This window comes from Oratosquilla oratoria, chromosome 26, assembly GCF_046742065.1.
Source record: "Oratosquilla oratoria isolate Oo_2021 chromosome 26, ASM4674206v1, whole genome shotgun sequence".
NCBI lineage: Eukaryota > Metazoa > Arthropoda > Malacostraca > Stomatopoda > Squillidae > Oratosquilla > Oratosquilla oratoria.
Window position 1 is genome coordinate 5,781,109 of NC_134802.1, and position 25,000 is coordinate 5,806,108.

Below are 25,000 nucleotides of genomic sequence, written 5' to 3' on the forward strand. Positions count from 1 at the left end.
ATTTAGATTGATATTTCCCATTTTTGGCTCTATATAAAAATGGTATCTAGATTTTTTTTGCACCAGCCTACACTCCTCATTTTTCATTCTCATGATATTTGCATCATCTGCAGACATGCTGGCATAGTTTGTACCTTCCATCATACCACTGACATAGAGAAGAAACATTATTGGTGCAAGCACTGAACCTTGTGAAACTCAGCTCATTACTGCTCTCCATCTTGACATCATATCCATTACTACTGTCCTCAAGTATCTTCCCTTATAAAAGTCTTTCATTCATTCAAATAGTTTGCCTCTCAGTTCTTCAACATGCTCCAATTTCCACATAAGTCAAATATGAGGTACTTTATTAAAAGCTTTCTCTAGGTTGAGGTACACACAGTCCACCCACCCTTCTCTCTTGCAGCACATCAATCACTCAAGTAAAAGCTTAAAAGGTTTAATATAGATGACCTTCCAGATCAGAAGCCAAACTGCCTGTCAGTCAAAATGTTCAGCTCTTCAAGATATTTGGTCCATTGATCCTTCACAATCCTTTCAGATCATTTCATTATTGTGCTGGTCAATGATACTAGCCTATAATTTAGTGGTGTCTCCTTACTCCTTTTGTGAATTGGTGCCACATTTGCTTTTCTACAGTCAAGCAGCCCAATGCTTTCTTACAACAGATATATAATAAGACTGTGAATCTTGTCTGCTAGTTTTCCCTACATTCTTCAAGTATCCAGATTAAGATCGTGTCAGGTCTTGACTGTTTTGTCACAGCCAATGATTCCAAGAGATTGAATTCTTCCCTCACTTCTACATTTATATCTTCTAAGCCAGAATTTTTGCTCTCCTCTCTTTCCTCCAGAAAATTGCTCTCTTTTGTGAACACTGGAAACTTTCATTATTCTGCCTGAGGTGAGGGCTCTTCAGAGACCTCACCACCCACTGCTAACTTGGTGATTACTTCTGTGTCTCAGTTTACTCTCTATAAATCTGTAAAACAGCTTCAATTCATCTTTGCATCTCTTTCAAAATTGCTTTCTTCTTTCATGCATTTGTAACTTGTTTGTAAATTTCTCTTGTGCAGAGTTACTTTTGCATGCCTTTAAAAAATTTGTATGTGCTGGTAAAAGCAATAAGTAATTTAGAGTACTTGGAGGCTTGCAGTGGGTTAGGGTGGACATTTTTTGTTTTCTGTTAATTTAAGTATTTAGACATTTGTCTGATTCCATAGATAATAAAAAGTTCTTGATGCAATATGTTTACAGAAGATAAAGTACTTCTGAGTTGGTTGGAACTTATGTGAATGTCTTATATGTAGTGTAGTATATGTATTATTCATTATCATAGTACTATACAAATGAAACATGATTGTGTCCTTCTTTTTTTAAGGAGCTTCATTTATCCATGCCTGATGAAAAGCAGTTCCCCAACTCCTTTTGGTCCATTCCTCTTCGCTTTTCTAACATGCTTATACAATGGTGTTCTACATGGAATGTATTTTGTAAACTATCAAGCATATGATGACAAAGAATGGCTTTGGAAACCAACTTTTTGGATAGGTAAGTAGCATTTAATCTTGTACATCTGATTAGTATTAGATCTTTAGTTAGGATCTAATATGAATATTTTAGTGCTTTGTAGCCCTTGTTGCTATTGTCCTGAAAATTATTACACTTCTGTTTTTATTGGAAAATATTAATGTTATTGTTTTTCTAGTAAAGTATGTATCATGTGAAATTTGAACCAATATGATTTATTCACTGCATGAACAAATCTAACACACAGAACACTTTAGCACAAAATAATGGCTCTTAATATCACAGAGGTAAATAGGAACAGTAGGAAGCATGAACAACAAAAATTACAAATGTTCCTTTACATACATACATACATACATACATTTGCATACTTGGATGAAGACCTGATGAAAAAAATATTGGTTACATTGATAAGGCCTAGACTAGAGTATGCAACGACATTGTGGTCACCCAGTACCAAAAAGAATATAAAGAAAATAGAAAGAATCTAGAGAGCAGCAACAAAAATGGCACCTGCACTTGCAAACCTATCATATGAGGAGAGATTGGCTAAACTGGAGTTACCGACGCTGGAGCAAAGAAGAGAGAGAGGTGACCTACTGACCATCTACAGAATCATGAAAGGCACAGAGATACTTGATAGAGAGGACTTATTAAACTGGGACAAGAGAAACACAAGAGGACATGGTAAGAAAATAAAAAACATAGCTACAGAAGGGAACTGAAGAAAAACAGTTTTCCACATAGAGTAGTGGACACTTGGAACAAACTGGACAATGAAATAGTATGCACAAAAACCATTCATGAGTTTAAAAGCAAACAAGACACTGCAAGATACAAAGGCAGGACACCACAAGCATAGCTCCCCTTCCTGCAAAATACAACTAGGTAAATACATACATATACCAAAGGCTTTTTCCCCCTACACCGGGGGGGGGGGGTAGCCAAAAGGAAAATGGCATAGAAACCACTCCCACCCATTCCATTTTCTATATATTCCACTCCCCTCCACCCTCCTCCCTCCCTCTTATCTTGGCACCTCCTGGATGACAGGTCAGCCCTGCATCCTGTCCACTGCCCTGGGTCAGAAGCAGTGTTGCAAGACACAGCACATCCACAGCAAGGCTGCCTCATAAATTTGGCGACCCCCCTCTCCGTCCCCCCATGTAGAAAAGGAGAAGAAAGAAAATCATCACTTCAGACTACACTTCCAGTATTAGCTATAGTCACAGTTTATATTAGTGTGGATGGGGGATGCATGTGTCTATATAAATGTGTGGTGATGTCACATGGGCACCAGCTAATGTGATGTCACTGTTAACAGGGACAAATCAGAAGCCAACATCATTAGCAAAGCACTCAACTCTGGTCAGCCAGCGCATTTGGAGGAGCATGGCATCAGTTGAGTGCAAACTGTTAAGGTGAAGGGACATGTGGTATTGGTTACTTTAACTCTGATAGCAGAGCATAGTTTGCTGAAATATGGCCTGCTCAACAAAATGGCTACCAAAACTAGAAAGAGAAGTGTATGAAAATTGGAAGAAAGATATAGAAATATGGTGTGATCTATCAGCATTTGCAAAACCTAAACAAGCCCTAGTGGTGCACTTAATGCTGTCAGGGCAGGCTTGAAAAGCTACATCAGAAATTCCAGCTGCAGATTTGAAGAAAGATGATGGTGTTGATGTGTTAAAAACAAAACCAAAAAAACTTGATGACCCTATTTTTAGTGGATCAAGGACAGTGACATTTTGCAGCATCTTATCCCTGTCTGGGGTATTGGCTGTATGTTATTGTGACAAAGTAGCATGCAGTTGATACTTTAGGATCTATATGGGGCACCCCTATGGACCAGAGCCACACATCATTTTGTCTGTGATAGAGGATTCTGTTCACAGAGAAATGACGACATTTTAATTATACTGAGACTGTCCCTCTGTTATGCTGTTATGCTGTCCCCCAACCCCTTGAATTTTCACTTTCTTTATTTGCCTACCCTGTGGTGGGGGATAGAATACTGCCACCAAGTATTCCCACATGAATCGTAAAGAGACAAGAAAAATGGGACGGGGATTGGGACTAGGCATCCTTCTCCCTGTAACCCCACAGGGGACATTCCTAAAAAAAGTAAAGGCATAAAAGGGTCTAGAAGTTTTCCGACCAGTACACTAAGGTTTGGGTCTTTTAATGTGCGTGGATGTAGTACAGATGAGAGTAAAAGGGAAGAGATAGACAGTATGTTTGTGAGAAGAGAGAGGGATGCATTGGCTTTGAGTGAAACTAAATTGAGAGGGAGGGGCGAGTGTGAGTTTGGGAGTGTAGTTGGGAGGTTCTTAGGAATGAAGAAAGGGTGAGGGAGAGAAGGGGTGGCTATACAAGTAAGTGAAGAGATAGGTAAATGTGAAGTGAATTGGAAGGAGGTTTCTTCAAGGTTAATGTGGATGAAGGTGAAACTGGGAAAGGAGATGTGCGACTTTATAAGTGCATATGGGCCTGGTAGTGAGAAGAGTGTAGAAGAAAGGGAGGCTTTTTGGATAGATTTAAATGAATGCATAGAGGGATTAGGGAGAAATGTCAATGTAGTAGTTTTGGGAGACCTTAATGCTAGGGTAGGAAATGAACCAATAAATGGAGTGGTTGGGAAATGTTTAGTTCCAGGAAAGAATCATAGTGGAGAGTTGATGTTGGAGATGTGTCTAGAAAGTTGATGATAGCAAATACAGTGTTTAGTAAGAAAGTCAAGCATAATACATATGGGAGAGAGTAGTGGTTAGAAGGGTGGTAGATATAGCATTAATGGACTATGTAGTGGTAGATAGGAGTATAATAGGAAGAGTTAAAGATGTACATGTGCTAAGGGGAGAGAGTGGGGGAATATCAGATAATTTTCTGGTGGAAGGTAAGTTGGGAGTGGAGGATAGATGGAGAAAGAGGAAAAGGACAAAAGGTAGGGAGGTGCTTAGAGTGAACTGTTTAAATGAGAAAGAAAAGGAGAAGGAGTACAAGAAGAAGCTGAGAGAGAGTGAAGGATAAAGTAGAACTAGGAGTAGAGGAGGAATGGGGATGGTTCAAGGAGGGAGTCACAAGGTGTGCAAAGATGGTGTGTAGAACAAAGAGGAAGGGAGGAAATAGAAGGAAGGGTAGTGAGTGGTGGGATGAGGAAGCAGAGAAGGTTGTAGAAGAGAAGAAGCAAGCTTTCACAGATTGGTTACAAAACAGGACAAGGGAAACATATGAAAGGTACAAAGAAAAGAGAAGTAAAGTTTAAGATAAAGGAGGCAAAGAGGAGAGCAGATGTGAAGTGGGGTAAGAGTATGACAGAAAATTTTGAAAGTAATGAAACAATGTTTTGGAAAGAAGTTAAAAGAGTAAGAGGAGGTGAATCAAGTAGAGAAGAAAAGGTAAAAGGTGCAGATGGAGAGATGATAATGGAAGAGAAGGCAGTAAGAGGAAGATAGGCAGAGTATTTTAGGGAGTTGCTAAATGTGAAGGAGGAGAGGGAGGGAAAGGTAGTTGCAGTGGGAAGTGCTAAAAATGAGAGTGATGAGGGAGGAAAATGGAGGAGAAATAAGGAAGGATGAAGTGAAGGCAGTTGTTAAGATGATGAGAGCATGATGAGTGAGGAAAATGGAGGAGAAATAAGGAAGGATGAAGTGAAGGCAGTTGTTAAGATGATGAGAGCAGGTAAGGCATCTGGTATGGATGGATGTTATGCAGAATCTCTGAAGAAAGGAGGTGCAGTGATGGTGGACTGGCTGGTGAGGTTATTTAATGTTTGTTTAAGAGAGGGTAGAGTGCTGGAGGACTGGAGGAGTGCCTACATAGCTCCACTTTACAAGGGAAAAGGGGACAAGTGTGAGTGTAGTAGTTTCAGAGGGATTAGCTTATTAAGTGTAGTTGGAAAGGCTTATGGGAGGGTCTTGATTGAGAGGATTAGGAGAGGAACAGAGGGAGTAATTGGTGAGGAAGAGTGTGGGTTTAGGACAGGAAGAGGTTGTGTAGATCAGATTTTTGTAGTAAGACAGATATGTGAGAAAGTTATAGGAAAAGGTAAGGATATCTTTTGGGCTTTTATGGATTTGGAAAAGGCTTATGAAAGGGTAGACAGGGAGGCACTGTGGAAGGTCTTGCAGATACATGGGATAGGAGGAAAGCTTTTAGGAGCTGTCAAGAGCTTGTGTCAGGATTAGAAATGGAGAGAGTGAATGGTTTGAGGTAAAGGTGGGGACTTCGTCAGGGATGTGTTATGTCACCCTGGCTGTTCAATTTATACATGGATGGGGTGGTGCGAGAGATAAATGCAAGGGTAGTGGGTCAGGGATTGGAGATGGTTAAAGAAAATGGAGAAAAGTGGGAGATAAGTCAGCTGTTGTTTGCTGATGACACTGCACTTGTAGCAGGATCAGAGGAGGGATTGAGGAAGTTAGTGACAGAGTTTGGGAAAGTGTGTGGAAGAAGAAAGTTGAAGATAAATGTGGGTAAAAGATGATGAGATGTACAAGGGGTGAAAGTAGCAGCAGACTGGAAGTGGGTATTAAGGGAGACTGGAGGAAGTGGATAGTTTTAGATACTTGGGTGCAAATGTGGCAGGAATGGGAGGAGTGGGGTTGGAGGTAGAATGTAGATTGAGAGAAGTGAGTAAATGCCTTGGTGGATTAAAAAAAGGACTTCGGTAACAATACTAAGACTTCATTGACTGATAATTCTGTAGCCCAGAAACTTACAATTGGAATGGATTCTGAAGTAACAAAAGATCTTTAGATACTCAGAAACCAATAAATAGCTCAAACATTGCCCCTAATAGTCATAGAGTCTTACATTTGAAATATGTCTCTCTTGATAAGAGTTATATAGACCTACATGAAAAGTTCTGTAAATTTGGACCAATTAAAGAGATCAGGGTTAAACTAACTAACAACTTTAAAGCTTGGCTAGTCTGGATCTCATTTCTTTCTAATCAGGATGCAGCTGCTGCCTTCTTGGATTATAATAATTCCAAAGAAAATAAATCTTCGGCCCAACTTGTTGCTAGAGTGCCACCTAACCTGGATATCTTTTAACCAGAAAACCCGGTAGAGGATAGGAAGGAAAGTGTGCAGAGGCCTCCCAATCCAGCTAAGTGGCTTATTATCACTCTTGCAAAGGAACATGCTAACTTGTTCGAGTTTAGAAGATTCTTGAAGAGTCACCTTGGCTCTGGTAATTTGACTAACTCGCAGGTATCACAATTTGGAAGAAATTCCTTCATAATTCATGTAAAATCGTATGAACAAGCTGCCATGGTGCTTAACTTGAGACAGAAATCTGACATCTTAAAGTTAAACTCCACTATACCTTTAGTTATACCAAAGGGGTAATTTTTGATAGAGATCTGTATGACTTTGAGGAAGAAGAAATTTTAGAAATGTTCCCAACTAATGTTTGGAAGGTTGTTAAAATCCCTCGTTCTTCTATGATTATTCTAACTTTTTCTTGTGAAAATCTACCTCATTATGTAGAGATATAAAAGAGATTGTTCATGTGAAGCAGTTTAAGCCCCGTCCCTTCAGTGCTTTAACTGCTATGGTTTTGGCCATCCTTCCCGCAGATGTGCAAGGGACAAACTGTGTTTGATATGTGCTCAGCCTGAACATGGGGATTGTTCCTGCCCAACAGTTTGTATAAATTGTAAAGAAGAGCATGATGCCAGGGATAAGAACTGCATAATTTATACGAAAGAACAGGAAATACTACTAAAAGCTCATGCAGAACACATAAGTGTAGGACATGCTAAAAGACTACTAACTAATTCCAAAAGATACAGTGATGTTAAAACAAATATTAAAGTGGATCAGCCAACTGTAGAACCCAATAGAAATAAAAATGCCAATATGAATGGTTCTGTTAACACTGTGTAAAAGTGTTACTATCAAATCTAATTGTCTTTCTTCTCAACTTGGAATTTTTAATACTTCTCAACCCTCCTCTGTGGAGGTTTCCTCACCCCTTGTTGAAGGGGTGTCCCCTGCCCCATCTGGAGGGGCACCTAAGTTTTCTATTGTTGAAACCTCACAGGCCTTTTCCAATGAAGCCTCCTCTCAGGTAATCTCTCTTCCAGACTTGGGGGACTCCCCAGTAGAGTTATTGCTGACTAGTGTGCCTCACTCAGTAGAGGTGCACAGAAGCAATGAGGATCAACCAACTCTAGAATCTAATAGAAAAACAAATACTAATACAAATTCTTTTGTTAATGCTGAACCCAAGCCTCAGCGTGAAAGAGTCACTATTAGACCTAATCGTTCTTCTCCACAACTTGGAAATTCTAGTACTCCTCGACCCTCTTCTGCGGAGGTTCTCTCATCCCCAGTGGAGGGAATGTCTCCTGACCCATCTGGAGGGGCACCTAAAGTCCCCATTGCTGAAACCTCACAGGGTTCCTTCAGTAAAGCCTCCACTCAATCAGTCAACCTTCCAAACTTGGGGGGCTCCCCAATAAAGGGATCACGGACTGATGTGCCTCACTCAGTTAAGGTGCACAGAAGCAAAGCTATGGAGTCTAAAGCTGTGCACAGTAAAAGACTCCACAGTCCACCCTCATCTCCATCTTCTTCCCCATATCATGATATGCAATCTAAGAAAGGAACTAATAATCCAGACTCTACATGGTCTGTTAGACCATTGTCAGAGAGGAGGATGCCACCCGCGAAAGCAAAGAAACTAGAAAAGAACCCATCTTGTAGACCCTCTCTCTCCCAGACTTCTCTTCCTAGACCAGTAAACCCAAAAAAGAAAAAGAAAACAGTATAATGTCTATAATTCAATGGAAAATTCAAGGTTTTAATTCTCATCGAGAGCAGGTTCGGATTCTTTTTAAAGAACATGATGTGTCTGCTATTTGTCTCCAAGAGACAATGCTTGGCAGTTTATCCCCTAATGTTGGACTCAATTATAAATTTTACAGATCTCCTCCTATGATTGGGGGCCATGCCCATGGAGGTACTGGTATCATTGTTAAGAAATCTGTAAACCACAGAAGTGTCCACCTACATTCGGTGTTGCAGGCTTGTGCAATACAAATCTTTACCACGAAATGGATCACTTTATGTTCTTTGTATTTGGAACCTGAACTGGAAGATAGACTCCTAGACATATATAACCACTCCCGTCAGTTTGAGTCAAATGACCAGCTCCCTTAGACTTTTATTTTAATGGGCGACTTTAATGCCAAGCATCCTCTATGGGGTGAATCAAGGTGTGACCCCTGGGGCAATATAATTGAAGAATTTATTGATAATAACAATGTCATTTTGATGAATGACTGTTCCAAAACTAGGTTTGATGTCTTTCACAACTCAAGTTCTGCTGTAGACCTACCGTATTTTCCGGTGTATAGTGCGCGAATTTTTTCCGTTGGAAGGGCCTAAAAATGGGGGGTGCGCGTTATCTGGTGGTGCGCATTATCTACGGCCTACGATAAAAATTGCGGCTGTGTGTGTAATTTTTTTCACAACAACGTGACGATGTTGGCCGTCACAAAGTCGGGACGGCACACTTCTCCGTGACGTTCCGTGAGAACAAGAAGAACAGCCATGGTGACATGAAAGAATACGCCAGCATGGGCTACCGTATATAAATATTTGGTATAGGTAGGTATCTATCGAATCTTATATTTCATGTTTAAATAGGCCTAAACACCATGAAATATGATCAGTATTCATGATATTTGCCCATGTTCGCAGCATCCTTGTTTGAATTTTTATGTTGGCTTTGTTGCTTTACTTTAGGTATGGTACAAATTCCGTTACGGCCGTTCATAAACTCGTGTCAAACACCTGACTACAGCACCCTCTTTCGGGAGTTATATTAACTAAACGTCACCTTGATGAGAGACTCCTATTTCACCACTGTCATTGCAGGTTCAAAGCTAAAACGAAAGTCTGTAGTTTGTTTCAGTATTGAATAGAAAATGGTAAAGACGAATTATTTCTTCAAGATATAAAATGAACATTTTCTGTAAAAATCCCGAAATTTTTCTGTATATTTTACTTTCAATAAACTTTTTTTAGATCATATTTCCTACAAACTATTTAAGCTACAAAGTAATAAGGGACCAACGCACAACATGAGTCATATGTACCGTACATGTAGTTCCGACTTTTTCTTAGTTGTGTCCTGATTGATGCCTAAACTGACACTTAATTTAGTGACAAATCAACAGATTTCCCAGCGGTGGCTCTAGCCAATGAAAAATACTTCATGTAATCTCATTCACATGATATAGATACCAAGGTAAAACTGCGTTATAGACAAATGCGATCGGGCATGCGCGTTATACGTCGGTGCGCGCTATTTGTGTACCGAGATAACGAAGTGCATGGGTGTGCATTATAACCCGATGCGCATTTTAAGCCGGAAAATACGGTAACTATTTGTTCATCATCCTTAAGATTGGAGTACAGTTGGTCAATAGATGAAGATCTACATGGTAGCGACCACTGGCCTATCCATATCAAATATTTAAAGAACACTCCCTCCTCTTGCTTACCTAAGTGGAAGACAGGAGAGGCTAATTGGGATTATTTAGGAAATCCACAGAGATTACTAGTGATTTTTCTAGTAACTCTGATGCATATGATTATCTGGTAGGCATCATACTTTCTGGTGCTTTCTCATCCATTCCTAGGACAGCTGGTAAACCTCAATGTCCAGTAGTCCCCTGGTGGAACGATGAATGTGCTTTAAGCAGAAAGATTACAAGAACTTGCTATAAGAGATATCGGAGATATCCTTGTTTAGTCAATAAGATAACGTACAGAAGAGCTCAAGCAAAACAGAAGAAAATCTTCAAGAAAGCAAGGAGGGAATCCTTCATTAAATATATTACATACATACATATACATATATCAAGGCTTTTTCCCCCTTACAAGGGAGATGGCCAAAAAGGAAAAGGCATAAAATTATTCCCACCCATTCCATCCCTGAATACACTCCACACCCCTCCACCCTCCCTCTCAACTTAATACCTCCTGGATGACGGGTCATCCCTGCACCTTGTCCACTGCCCTGGGTCAGAAGCAGTGTCGCAAGACACAGCACATCGAATTGAAATATGACTCTTCCCCTACCTTAGTATGGAATAGGATTCGAAAATTACAAGGAAAGTTTACTCCATCTCCTTTGCCCATTCTCAAGATAAATGACTCTTTTATATCAGATACAAGAGAAGTAGCAGAGGCTTTTGGAAGACATTATGCTGATATTAGTCCACTACATTACTTGCATGATTTTGGAAGAATTAGAGACAAGACCACGATTATTCCTCCTACCAATACGAACTCGGAGGCATATAATCTTCTTTTCACCTTGGATGAAATGGATCATGCTTTATCTTTATCCTCCCCAACCTCTCCTGGAGAGGATGACATTCTTTATTCCATGGTTGCTCATTTATCCCTATCCTCGAAGAAATTCCTTTTAAATGTGCTGAACAAATTTTGGTCTTCTGGATCTTCTCCTAAATCTTGGAAGACTTCAATTATCATAGGAATCTTAAAGGCAGGAAAAGACTGACATGACCCACAAACTTACAGACCTATTGCTCTCACTAGCTGCATTTGTAAGATCTATGAAAGAATGGTTAATATGCTCTTAGTTTGGTTTTTGGAATCTAAAAATCTGCTGTCTAACCGACAGTTTGGATTTAGAAGAAACAAGTGCACTCTGGACCCCTTACTTTTTATCACTCGTGAAATTCAGAATGCCTTTGCAATTGAGAACTCTAGCATAGCCGTGTTTTTTTACTTGAAAAATGCCTACGATACTACCTGGCGGGGAGGCATTCTGAAGCAACTTGCAGTGTGAGGTATCGGGGGTAATATGTTCATTGTTTAACCTCTTCACTCCGGGGCACATCGCATGTCTGGCAGCATTAGCTGCCCGACGTGCGATGTTGCGTCATAATAATCGCATTATAAAAAATAAAGTAAGTGCTCAATCGTTCGTTCTCTTTCACCCGTGTATTTTGATAACCATAGAAAATTGATGAAGCCAGTTTAGAGAGAATGGAAATTACATAGGTACGACTACAATAAATATAATCAAGATGGTGACGTCGGCATCATCGAATACCCACTTGCTCCTCATGCCGCCTACTTAGGCGTCACCGTATGGAAGTGGTTAAAGGACTTCTTGTCTGACCATTATCATTGTCAGAGTGGGCTTTTCTTTCTCTTCTGCATATCTTCAAGAGGAAGGGATTCCCCAAGGAAGTGTTCTGAGTCCTACACTCTTCAGCATAGCCATCAATAGTTTGTGAGAATAAACACCTTGTGAGATCGAAACCTTTATTGGTACTACGTTTCGCTTGTTACAGCTTTTTCAAGTACAGACATGACACACACTCTGAGCACATATAAGCCAACAGGGAAGGAACAAGCGAAACGTAGTACCAATAAAGGTTTCGATCTCACAAGGTGTTTATTCTCACAGTCTTGTCGGCTTTTGCCATTGTGATTCATCAATAGTTTGTTAGAACAAGTTCCTGCAGGAGTTCATGGATTGGCTTATGCTGATGACTTTGCTATTGTGTGCAGCAAATCGACAATATTAGAAACAGGCCAAAAGATTCAAGAGATTATTAACTTAGCAACAGCATGGGTTAATTGCAGGGGCTTCAGATTCTCTGCTGAAAAAACAAAAGCCATTAGGTTCTCTAGACTAAGATGCAAGGAAGAGATACCAACATTATTCTTAGAGGGTGTCATATTACCATATGAAGATCAAGTAAAATACTTGGGTCTGGTTTTGGACAAAAGGTTGACATTTACTCATCACATAAACGGGGTTATATGCACTGTTAAACAGCGACTTAATATATTAAAGATAGTGTCTCGCTTCAACTGGGGAGCACATTGTATAACCCTAATAAGGCTTTACCAAACATTGTGCCTTAGCAAAATCGATTATGGATGCCAAATTTATGGATCAGCATGTAAAATTTTATTATAGAAGCTTGATATAGTCCACAATATGGCTTTGCGGATCTGTTCAGGAGCTTATAGAACATCTCCAGTACCTTAGCAAAATCGATTATGGATGTCAAATTTATGGATCAGCATGTAAAACTTTATTAAAGAAGGTTGATATAGTCCACAATATGGCTTTGCGGATCTGTTCGGGAGCTTATAGAACATCTCCAGTGAATAGCTTGTATGTGGACGCAGGAATTCCTCCCCTCTATATTCGCAGGGAGGAATTAAGCCTTAGATATATATCTCGTGTCTTGACATCAAAACAAAATCCAAACTTCAAATATGTAAAGCAGCTGGTAGACAGAGCTCCAAGAAAAAGTACATACATACATACATATACCAAGGCTTTTTCCCCCTTCCAAGGGAGGTAGCCAAAAAGGGAAAGGCATAAAAACACTCCCACCCATTTCATCCCTAAATACACTCCACACCCCTCCCACCCTCCCTCTCATCTGAGCACCTCCTGGATGACGGGTCATCCCTGCACCCTGCCCACCGCCCTGGGTCAGAAGCAGTGTCGCAAGACACAGCACATCCACAGCAAGGCCGCTTCATTTAATCGGCGACCCCCCCTCTCCGTCCCCCCTTGCATATAAGGAGAGGACTGGGAGAAATCCCTTCGGGCTGCGTCAAAATTTACTCACACATACTACCCCCCCCCCCTGCCCATTCCTCCTCATGCAATCACATCATCATCCATATACAACCATTCTCCACTCACCTCTGTCTTCCGTCCTCTCCCTTCCTTCCTCAACAGACATTCCCCTCTTCCCCAAAGCCCCCATCACCCCATCCATCCACCTCATCATCCTAGGACGTCCCCTCATGTTCACTTCCCTCCACATCTGCCTTCCATACCTCTTTTACTAGTCTTTCTTCACTCATTCTTTCCATGTGTCCAAACCATCCTAATATTCTTTCATCAACCCTATCTCCCAAATCCTTTTTCACCCCTGTTCTCCTCCTCACCTCCTCATTTCTCACTCTATCCAGCCTAGTAACCCCCACCATACTTCTCAGACACCTCATCTCAAACACATTCAAACTCCTTCTCTCTTCTTCTCTTATGTTCCACGTTTCTGCCCCATACAGTGCTGTTGGCACAATCACTCCTTCATACAGTCTCCTCTTAGCATCCATTCCCAAATGTCTATTCCTCAATACACTCTTTAATCCACCAAGGCATTTACTCGCTTCTCTCAATCTACATTCTACCTCCACCTTCACTCCACCTTTTCCTGCTACACTTGCACCCAAGTATCTAAAACTATCCACTTCCTCCAGTCGCTCTCCCTTAATGTTCACTTCCAGTCTACTGCCACTTTCACCCCTTGTACATCTCATCACCTTACTTTTACCCACATTTATCTTTAGCTTTCTTCTATCACATACTCTCCCAAACTCTGCCACCAGCTTCCTCAATCCCTCCTCTGACCCTGCCACAAGCGCAGTGTCGTCCGCAAACAACAGCTGGCTCACCTCCCACTTTTCTCCATTTTCTTTAACCATCTCCAATCCCTGACTCACTACCCTAGCATTCACCTCTCGCACCACCCCATCCATGTATAAGTTGAACAGCCAGGGCGACATAACGCATCCTTGACGAAGTCCCACCTTTACTTCAAACCACTCACTCTCTCCATTTCTAATCCTGACACAAGCTCTACTACTCTCATAAAAACTCTTGACAGCTCCCAAAAGCTTTCCTCCTATCCCATAAATCTGCATAACTTCCCACAGTGCCTTTCTGTCTACCCTATCATAAGCCTTTTCCAGATCCATAAAAGCCCAAAAAACATCCTTCCCCTTTCCTATAGCTTTCTCACATATTTTGTCTTACCACAAAGATCTGATCTACACAACCTCTACCTGTCCTAAAACCACACTGTTCCTCTCCTAATCCTCTCAATTAAGATCCTCCCATAAGCCTTCCCTACTACACTTAACAGGCTAATCCCTCTGAAACTACTACATTCACACTTGTCCCCTTTTCCCTTGAAAAGAGGAACTATACAGGCACTTCTCCAGTCCTCCGGTACTCTACCCTCTCTCCAGCAAACATTAAATAACCTCACCAACCAGTCCACCATCACTGAACCTCCCTTTTTCAGACATTCTGCATGGCATCCATCCAGACCAGGTGCCTTACCTGCTTTCATCATCTTTACAACTGCCTTCACCTCATCCTTCCCTATTTCTCCTCCATTTTCCTCACTCATCACTCTCATTTTCTTCGCATTTCCCACTGCAGCTATCTTTCCTTCCCTATCCTCCTTCACATTTAGCAACTCCCTAAAATATTCTGCCCATCTTCCCCTTACTGCCATCTCTTTCAAAATTTTCTGTCATACTCCTACCCCATTTCACATCTGCTCTCCTCTTTGCCTCCTTTACCTTTTGCTTTACTTCTCTTTTCTTTTCTTTGTACGTCTCATATGACTCCCCTGTCCTCTTTTGTAACCAATCTGTGAATGCTCGCTTCTTCTCTTCTACAACCTTCTTTGTTTCCTCATCCCACCATTCACTACCCTTTCTTCTATTTCCCCCTGTCCTTCTTGTTCCACACACCATCCTTGCACACTTTAAGACTCCCTCCTTGAACCATCCCCATTCCTCCTCCACACCCATCTCTGCTCCATCCTTTACTCCCTCCCACTCCTCCTTCAGCTTCTTTTCGTACTCCTTCTCCTTTTCCTTTTCATTCAAGGCGTTCACTCTAAGAACCTCCCTACCTTTTGTCCCTTTCCTCTTTCTCCATCTATCCTCCACTCTCAGCTTACCTTCCACCAAAAAATGATCTGATATTCCCCCACCCTCTCCCCTTAGCACATGTACATCCTTAACTCTTCCTATCATAATCCTATTTACCACTACATAATCCATTAGCGCTCTATCTACCACCCTTCCCTCCACCACCCTCTCCCATGTGTACTTATGCTTGACTTTCTTCCGAAACACTGTATTTGCTATCATCAACTCTCTTTCTAGACACATTTCCACCATCAACTCTCCACTACGATTCTTTCCTGGAACTCCACACTTCCCAACCACTCCATCGATTGGACCATTTCCCACCCTAGCATTAAGGTCTCCCAGTACTATTACATTGACATTTCTTCCTAAACCCTCTATGCACTCATTTAAATCTATCCAAAAGGCCTCCCTTTCTTCCACGCTTTTCTCAATGCCAGGCCCATATGCACTTACAAAGACCCACATCTCCTTTCCCAGTTTCACCTTCATCCACATTATCCTTGAGGAAACCTCCTTCCACTCCACTACCTGTTTACCTATCTCCTCACTTACTAGAATAGCCACCCCTTCCCTCCCTCGCCCTCTCTTCACTCCTGATAACCTCCCACTTACACTCACCCTTCCCTTTCAACTTAGTTTCACTCAAAGCCAACACATCCATCTTTCTTCTCACAAACATACTACCTATCTCTTCCCTTTTACTCTCATCTGTACCACATCCACGCACATTAAAAGACCCAAACCTTAGGGTGCTGGCCCGAGGCCCTCCAGCACCCCTTATGCCTTCACTTTTCTTTTTAGGATATATGCCCCGTGGGGCTACAGGGAGAAGGATGCCTAGTCCCTCTCCCCGTCCCTTTCTTCTCGCCTCTTTCGATCCAAGTGGGAAACTTGGTGGCAGTATTCTTTTCCCCCACCACAGGGAATTCCATCACAGAAAGAGAATACTCAGAGAAATGGTACAGGACAGCAACAAGGGGTTGGGGGACAGCATAACGGAGGGACAGTCATAGTATAAAAGTGCCATCATTTCTCTATGAACAGAATTTCTTCTATCATAGACAAAATGATGTGTGGCTCTGGTCCGTAGGGGCGCCCCATATAGACCCTAAAGTATCGACTGCATGCTACTTTGCCACAATAACAAGCAGCCAATACCCCACTACTTTGCCGAAACCTTTAGTAGTGAGATGTGAAGTTGGGGCAGAGGAGGTAGGACTTGTTCCTATTACAATTGCTGAGATCACGCCTCCCAAATTCCCTCCTTGGAATGCCCCACTGTAATTTGTCCTCTTAAAAACAAGAAAAATAGAACTGCTGTAGAACTAAAAAGTGAATTTTTAGAACATTTATCAATACATGCTGATTCAGTTTTTATTTATACAGATGGATCAAAATCCCAAGATGGTGTTGGTTGTGCTGTTGTATCTGATAGCACAGTTTTAAAGAGAAAATTGCCTCATTTTAGCTCTGTTTTTACTGCTGAACTACTGGCAGTCAGCAATGCCCTCAAATTTGTTTTTAATTCTGTTCCATCTAATAAGAATGTTGTTATTTTTACAGACTCCATGAGCATTCTATCCTCTCTAAATACATTATTGCCTCTTCATTTTTTAGTCCAAGAAATACAGGACTGGTTGATTCTTATTAACAACCGAAAGAAAATAAAAGTAAACTTTTGCTGGGTGCCATCCCATGTGGGTATCACTTCGAAATGAACAGGCTGATGCTGCAGCCAAAGCCGCTACTAGGCTCAGCCATATAACAGACCAAAAAATCCCACATACAGACTTCAAACAAGTAATTCATTGTTATGCAATGGAGAAGTGGCAAGAACAATGGACAAGGCTGGACGGTAGTTACAAGTTAAAAGAGATTCACCCCTTGGTGAACCCTTGGAAGTGTCATTCTTAGGTCAGAAGGTCAAGTATTGTTTTAACAAGATTAAGAATTGGCCATTCCTACATTACCCATAAATTTCTTATGACAAGTGGAGCAGAAAGGCTGGCCCCCCAATGTCCCACTTGCCAAGTTGTTTTTAGAATAAAACACATTTTAATTGAGTGCCCTGCATACTCTAATAAGCGCAGGGCAAACTTTTTAACAAATTTATCTTTTAAAGAAATTTTAGGGGAGGAAGCTCATGTGAAGAATGTTATAAAGTTTTTAAAAGACATCAATTTATTTTATGAAATTTAAAATTGTTTATATGAATGCTTGTGAGTGTATGTTGTTGTGATGTATTTTTGTGAGTGCTTATTGTTTTTACTGTTTTACTTGAATTTTTATCTATTTATATAAAATATGCGCTGAATGGCCTACCAGCTCCAGCGCTTGGTCTTCAAGCCAAAAATTTCATAAATCAATCTATTCGTACAACTCGTTATTCATCCAACTTGTTCAAGGTAAAATTCAACTCGTCATTTGTACTTGTCCCGCAATTCGGACAGCGTCACCTTGTTACTGGTCACGCCATGCAATCGCTTCAGCTTAGTCTCGTGCTAGCTTCTGTAAACTATGCATCATCCATGCAAGCTTTATGAAACTTTGTGCTACTTTATTGCTATTTTTTGTTATTTTTATTAAAAATAGTGCAGCCATGGGTCCAAAAAAGATTAGTGATTCAACCAAGCCTAAAAGGAAAACAGTGAGAACGACAATTGCATTGAAAAAAGAACTCATTGCGAAAGTTTGAAAGTAGAACTCGTGTCTCTGACCTGGTAACTCAATATGGCATGGCGAAATTAACCATATCGTCTATACTGAAAAATAAAGACATAATAAAAGAGGCTAATGTGGCAAAAGGAGTGCCTGTTCTTGCTGTGAACAGGTCACCTATAATTGAACAAGTGGAAAAACTTTTGTTAGTTTGGATTAACAAAAAACAACTTGCTGGTGATAGCATTTCTGAAACAATAATTTGTGAAAAAGCAAAGCGGTTGCATGATGACCTTAAGTGAGACAGCTCTGGAACCAGTGCACAAAGTGATGAATTTAAAGTAAGTAGGGGGGGGTTTGATCGATTTAAGAAATGAAGTGGCATTCACAGTGTTGTTAGGTGTGGGGAGGCTGCCAGTGCAAACAAAAATGCTGCTGAAAAGTTTGTTGGGAATTTAAAAACTTTGTAAAGAGTGAGGGATTTACTCCTCACCAAGTTTTTAATTGTGACAAAACTGGCCTCTTCTGGAAGAAGATGCCTATGAGGACCTACATCACAAAGAGGAGAAATCATTGTCAGGACACAAGCCTATGAAAGACAGGCTTACACTCTTGTTGTGTGCTAATGCTAGTGGGGACCTCAAAATTAAACCTTTGCTTGTCTACCACTCAGAAAACTCAAGAGTGTTCAATAAAAAATAATGTTATAAAAAGTAAACTTAGTGTAATGTGGAGGGCTAATAGTAAGGCTTGGGTAACAAGGCAGTTCTTCACCAAGTGGATATATGAAGTGTTTGCCCTGAGTGTGAAAACATATCTAGAGCAGAAAAATTTACCCTTCTGGTAATGGACAATATTCCTGCTCACCCTCCAGGCTTGGAGGAAGATCTGGTGGGTGAATACAGCTTTATCCAAGTGAGGTTTTTGCCCCCTAATACCACTCCTCTAATCCAGCTCATGGATCAGCAGGTCGTTTCAAACTTCAAAAAGCTTTACACAAAAGCACTTTTTCAAAGGTGCTTTGAAGTGACCTCTGACACAGAACTAACCCTCAGGGACTTTTGGAAGAACCATTTCAATATCCTTCATTGTTTGAGGATAATAGACAAAGCCTGGGGGGAAGTTTCTTTCAGGACACTGAACTCTGCCTGGAAGAATCTGTGGCAAGACTGTGTGGCAGCCAGAGACTTTGAAGGCTTTCATACGGAGCCTGTAGTGGTGGATGATATTGTGTCCCTGGGGAAGTCCATGGGATTGGATGTAGACAGTGATGATGTAGAGGAGTTAGTCGAAGACCATAGAAATGAGCTGACAACTGAAGAACTCCAAGAACTACACAGGGAGCAGCAAGAAGAAGTGGTTGAAGAACTTTCTTCTTCAGAGGAGGAAAGTAGTAAGGGAAGCATTTCCACTGCAGAAATTAAAGAACTGTGTTATCACTGGAAGAAAACAAAGAAAGTGGTGGAAAAATGGCATCCTAACACTGCTGTGGTCAACAGGAGCCTTAATTTGTTCAATAACAATGTTATTGACCATTTTAGAAAAATTCTGAGAAATTGTCAAAGGCAGACAACATTGGACAGGTTTTTAAAAAAAGAATCCCAGAAAGAACACCAGAAAGAGAGAAAACACCTGAAGTGATGTTACCTGATGTTTATATGGAAGATGACTCCCTTTCCAAACAGTAACATCAACATCCCTCCTCCTCCTCTACACCTTCTACTTATGCCATCAGCTCACCTCAGTACAGGTAAAGTCCATTTAGATTTTTTTTTTTTCATGTACTGTACAGTACTGTATATTTATTGTTTTTTATAGTTTTATGTATTCTATGCTTAAAATATTATTACAATAAGCAATAATCTGTGGGTCTGGAACAGATTAATCCAATTTACATTATATCATATGGGAAAAAATTGTTTGCCACTCGTACAAATCGCCATTCGAACAGCCTCCTGGAACGGATTGTGTACGAATAGCAAGGTTCCACTGTAGATGCATAAATACTTGGAATAGCATAGAAAGTAATATAACTCAAGCTCAAACAATAGATGAATTCAAATCTAAATATGATAATCAGAAATCAAGGATATAGAATAAGTTAGAACTGTACATGAAAATTAAGTATCACAGTATCATCTATACGCAACCTTTCTCCCATAAACCTTTCCAGATATATTCAACAAACCTTTCACTCTAGAACTACTATAATCACATATAGATGTATAAATAATTGGAGTAGTATAGAAAGTAATATAACCCAAGCTCAAACAGTAGATGAATTCAAATCTAAATATGATAATTAAAAATTAAGGATATAGATTAAGTTAGAACTGTGTGGGGACCCTACTACTGATGCATATTCCACTTTGGGATGTATCAGGGTTTCGATAATTTTTTTCATCATGTCTTCATCCATATAGTGAAATGCATTAGTCCATATGTCTCTCCCACAGTCCTGTTGATGTCTGCCAGTGACATGCTGTCTTTTATCAAGACTCCCAAATCTTTCTCCTTTTTTTGCATTTGTAATAGATTCACTTCCCAAGGAATAGTTTAAGGATGGTCTTTTGCAATTATTACCTATTTCCAGTACTTTGCATTTTTTGGCATTGAACATCATTTCCCCTTCTTGGCTCCATGCAAAAATAGTGTCTAGATATTTTTGTGGTAATCTACTCTCCTCCTCATTTTTCACTCTTCCCATGATTTTTATGTCATCTACAAATATGCTAGCATAACTTATTGTGCCTTCCAAGATGTCATTGACATAGACAAGAAACATTATTGGTGCAAGATTGGTCATTACTGCTCCCCATCTTGACATATTATCCTTTACTACTGTCCTCGTCATCCAGGAGGTGCTAAGATAAGAGGGAGGATGAAGGGGTGTGGAGTGTATTCAGGGATGGAATGGGTGGAAGTGATTTTATGCCTTTTCCTTTTTGGCTACCTCCCTTGTAAGGGGGAAAAAGCCTTGGTATATGTATGTATGTATGTACTACTGTCCTCGTGTATCTTTTCTTCAAAAATATTCTATCCATTCTAGTAGTTTGCCTGTCACTCCTCCAGCATGCTCCAATTTCTACAGAAGTCGATTGTGAGGTACTTTATCAAAAGTGTTCTCAACCACAATGTACAGAGTCCACCCACCTTTCTCTCTCTTGCAGCATATCAATCACTCTTGAGGGGGTACACGACACCTAGGGGTCATTTTCTAAACTATTTAGAGTAAAGAGCTGAAACTTCTCAGGTAAATAGGTATCCATGTTGCCTACATTTTAGGTGAAACAGAATGATGTATGTACACATGTACATATGTACATATACCAGAGCGACATTTAAAAGTGCACAGCATCATAATACGTGGACCAATTTGTTTTATATTTTGGCTATGATTAGTCAGTAGGCACACCTAGGGCTGGTCATTGAGTAATTGAACAATTTCCTTTTTACTTTTGCATACAGGCATTTCAATTTTAATGTCCAGCAAAAATCGTGAAAAAGGACATTTTTTTGGCCTTGTTTCCATTATTACTCCTAACTCTTTCATCTTATTCAAAATATTCGAATGACTGGCCCTAGCAGTTATTAAATGTAATATTTCCTGTAAGTTTCATCTAAATCTGATGTATTTTAGATTTTTTATGATTAAAAAAAAGTAAAAAAATATCGAACGGAGATATGGTGACTTGAAATATAAATATACCTGTAACTTGCTTATAGTTTTACCAATTTGACTGATTTTTTCATGGCTTAATTCTTATTATATAATGGATAAGTACAGTAAAAATCATCAACATATTTTAATTATAAGTACTTTAAATAATGAAAAACTAAAGTATAAGTATATCACAGTAGTGGCGACCCACAGACGACACCATCATATAATTTGCTTTTTTGCACATTTGTCGGTTTCTTCATATGAAACCTCACTGCTGGGGGTCTTCGGGGTATCTAAATAATTGGAAAGAGGTTTATTTTAACCAGCAGTGGGTGCCTTTGGAAGTGAATCCTCTCTTACTCCACGAACCATCGATAGTAACTTTTACTTCCTGTAAAGTTGGGTCTTCCTTTTCTAATGCTGCATGTACATGTTCCCTTGTTTTTTCCAAGAGTTCCTCATACTTCTTTATGTTGGTCTCTATAATATGATGGCAAAGTTTACTAAACGTCTTGTGATGTATCATTTTCATGTTCATTGCCATGCACATTTTCTGTACTGCAACATCCCCACAGAGTAAGCCGGCCTCCACAACTCTGTTATGTATTTCAGAACTTTCATTTCTACCGCCTGGTGAAGTACACCATTTGCTCTTTTCAGAGCACAACTTTCATTCTGCCTGAAATGTCTTCACCATTCCACATTCTCCTATCACTTCAACATACATCTTCTCACCACACTGGCATCTAACAAGCGAATTTATCCACGGCAAAAAACTGCTCTTCTCCACAATCATAAATTCACATTCATTCTTATCTCCCCTCTGTACAATTTCATAACTAATATCTAATTTTCTTGCTGTATTCGAAATGAATAAAGTACTTCATGGTGTAGAACCTGGCTATGTTGAGAGAGGTAGAAGTGAGGGCAGTGGTGGAGTGAGAGGTGGTGAGGTCTAGGCTAGTCGTCTTTGACTGTTTGCCATCTCTAACTGTTGTTTTTTTTGTCATTGTAGATGTTCTTTTTGCTACCCATGATGACTGTACCAATGAGTAATATGTACTAGCTAAGGTAATATATTGCCAGGAGAGCTCATGAGACATGCGTACTTTTTCTTTCAAAGCTAGTAGGTAACTGACGTCCAGCTGAGGTCTAAGTTGGCAAGAGCTATCCCTCCACCTTCCTCCCTTCCCCTCCACCCTCATACTGGCCGTTGAAGCATTGGGCGAGTGTAAATTCAATCGAATTTCAACGTTATTCGATGCGCCTGAAGGTCCTCAGTGGCACGCCCCCCTCTAATGTGGGTTGCACCTTTAACTCCGTCCATTTAAACCCCCGCCCAAGACATTTAAATTGCGCGCCGCTGGAAAATTATTTGTCGGGATTTATTTCTGAATGGTATACAAACATTTTGAACACAGTTTTGAAAAATGCTATATCTTGACCAAATTCACCCCCCCAGGTGTCGCATACCCCCTTAAGTAAAAGCTTAAAAGCTTTGACACACACAACTTTCCAGATCTGAAACCAAACTGAATGTCTGTCAGAACGTTTGTCTTTTTAAGATATTTGGTTTAACAATCTTTCACAATTACACCACATAATAACATTATTGTGCTGGTCAGTGATACAGTAACATTAAAAATGTTCCAGACACTTGTAATTTCATATTAAAGTTACCAATATCATCCTTGAGAGTTAAGACCAAATTTAAAAAATTGGAACGTGCAACTTACAAGGATCAGTTACCTCTATACAAAATTTGAAGGAATAGGAAGACATACACCAAAAGTTGTTGGTATATTTGCAATTCAATCTTAAAAATTATGTGCCCAAAATTATCTGAACACTAAGAAAATAGGTATTTACCTAATTGTATTATACAGGAAAAGATCAACTCTCATTGGGTCCTGTCTCCTATTCTCTAATTTTCTAACATACCTAGATTCAAATTCATGTACGGTTCCAGCTTAATCTGTATCTTTGAATTCCAATTATCATAAATTTAGATTAATACATTGTTTGAGCTTGGGCTATATCACCTTCTAAGCTATTCCATTTATTTATACATCAAAATGGAAAACTGTATTTCTTCATATCTTTATGACATGTGGTCATTCTTAATTTACTTCCATGACCTCTTAAATCCCTCCCATCTTTAATCAGGAGATATCTTCTATCAGTCCAATTTATTCCCTTTAGTGACTTGAACACTATAATCATGTCACCTCTTTCTCTTTGATCTCCCAAGGTTGGCAGACCTTGAAAGATGTGAATAAAGTAAATTGTTATGCAGATGATAGGCAGTAAAATGAAATAATACAGGTAAATTAAAGTGTCCGGTTAATTTTGGCCACATAGTTTTAAGATTGAATTGCAAATACACTAATAACTTTCGGCATATGTTTTCCTATTCCTCCTAGATGACAGGTCATCCCTGCATCTCACCCACTGCCCTGGGTCAGAGGCAATGCAGCAAAACACAGCATATCCACAGCAAGGCTGCTTCATTTATTCAGCAACCCCCCTCTCCATTCTCTCATGCAAAAAAAAGAGAAGATGTGGAGAAATCCCTTTGGGCTGTGTCAAAATATCATTTACAGATAACCACACCCTAACCTCCCCATCCCCCACCCACTCCCTTCCATGAATCACTGCATCAACCAATGGTTATATATAGATGATTCTGTGATTCATGGAAGGGAGTGGATGGGGGATTGGGAGTTAGGGAGTGGTTATCTCTGAATAATATTTTAATGCAGGCCAAAGGGATTTCTCCCATCTTTTCTTTTTCTGCATGAGGGAACAGAGAGGGGGTCCACCGATTAAATGAATTGGCCTTGCTGTAGATGTGCTGTGTCGTGCTGCATTGCTTCTGACCCAAGGCAGTGGGTGAGATGCAGGGATGACCCGTCATACAGGAGGGGCCAAGAAAAGAAGGAGGGAGGGGTGGTGAATGGGAATGGAATGGATGGGGATGAAATGGGTTGAAGTGGAACTATGCCTTTTTATTTTGACTAGCTCTCTTGTCAGGGGGAAAGAGGCCTTGGTATATGTATCACTGACCAGCACAATAGTAGAATTATGTGATATGGTTGGAAATACTATGGTTTCTCCTTATTTCCACCATTGCGAATTGGCACCACAATTGCCCTTTTCCAGTCAAGTGGCACAGTGCCTTCTCTCAATGAAAATATAATAAGACTGAATTTTGTCCGCTAGATGTTCCCTACATCCTTTAAGTATCCAGTTTGAGATCCCATGTGGGACAGTGAATAATTTATAGCCTTCATCCTCAGGTCACTATCTTTTGTCTGTTTCATCCAATGGTTGTATGTAGATGATGCTATGATTCATGGAAGGGAGTGGGTGGGGGATGGGGG

At 40.2% G+C, this 25,000-nt stretch overlaps 1 protein-coding gene across 2 annotated transcripts in view; it reads left to right on the forward strand.

The window, feature by feature from the left end:
- The window catches only part of LOC143039370 (3-oxo-5-alpha-steroid 4-dehydrogenase 1-like), a 160,326-nt gene that overhangs the window by 30,314 nt on the left and 105,012 nt on the right, over nucleotides 1-25,000 (forward strand). For both annotated transcript variants that reach the window (XM_076209279.1, XM_076209277.1), the window contains exon 2: nucleotides 1,384-1,553. In XM_076209279.1, coding sequence (XP_076065394.1) covers nucleotides 1,384-1,553 — 170 coding nt within the window. The remainder of the gene's footprint in view (nucleotides 1-1,383; nucleotides 1,554-25,000) is intronic.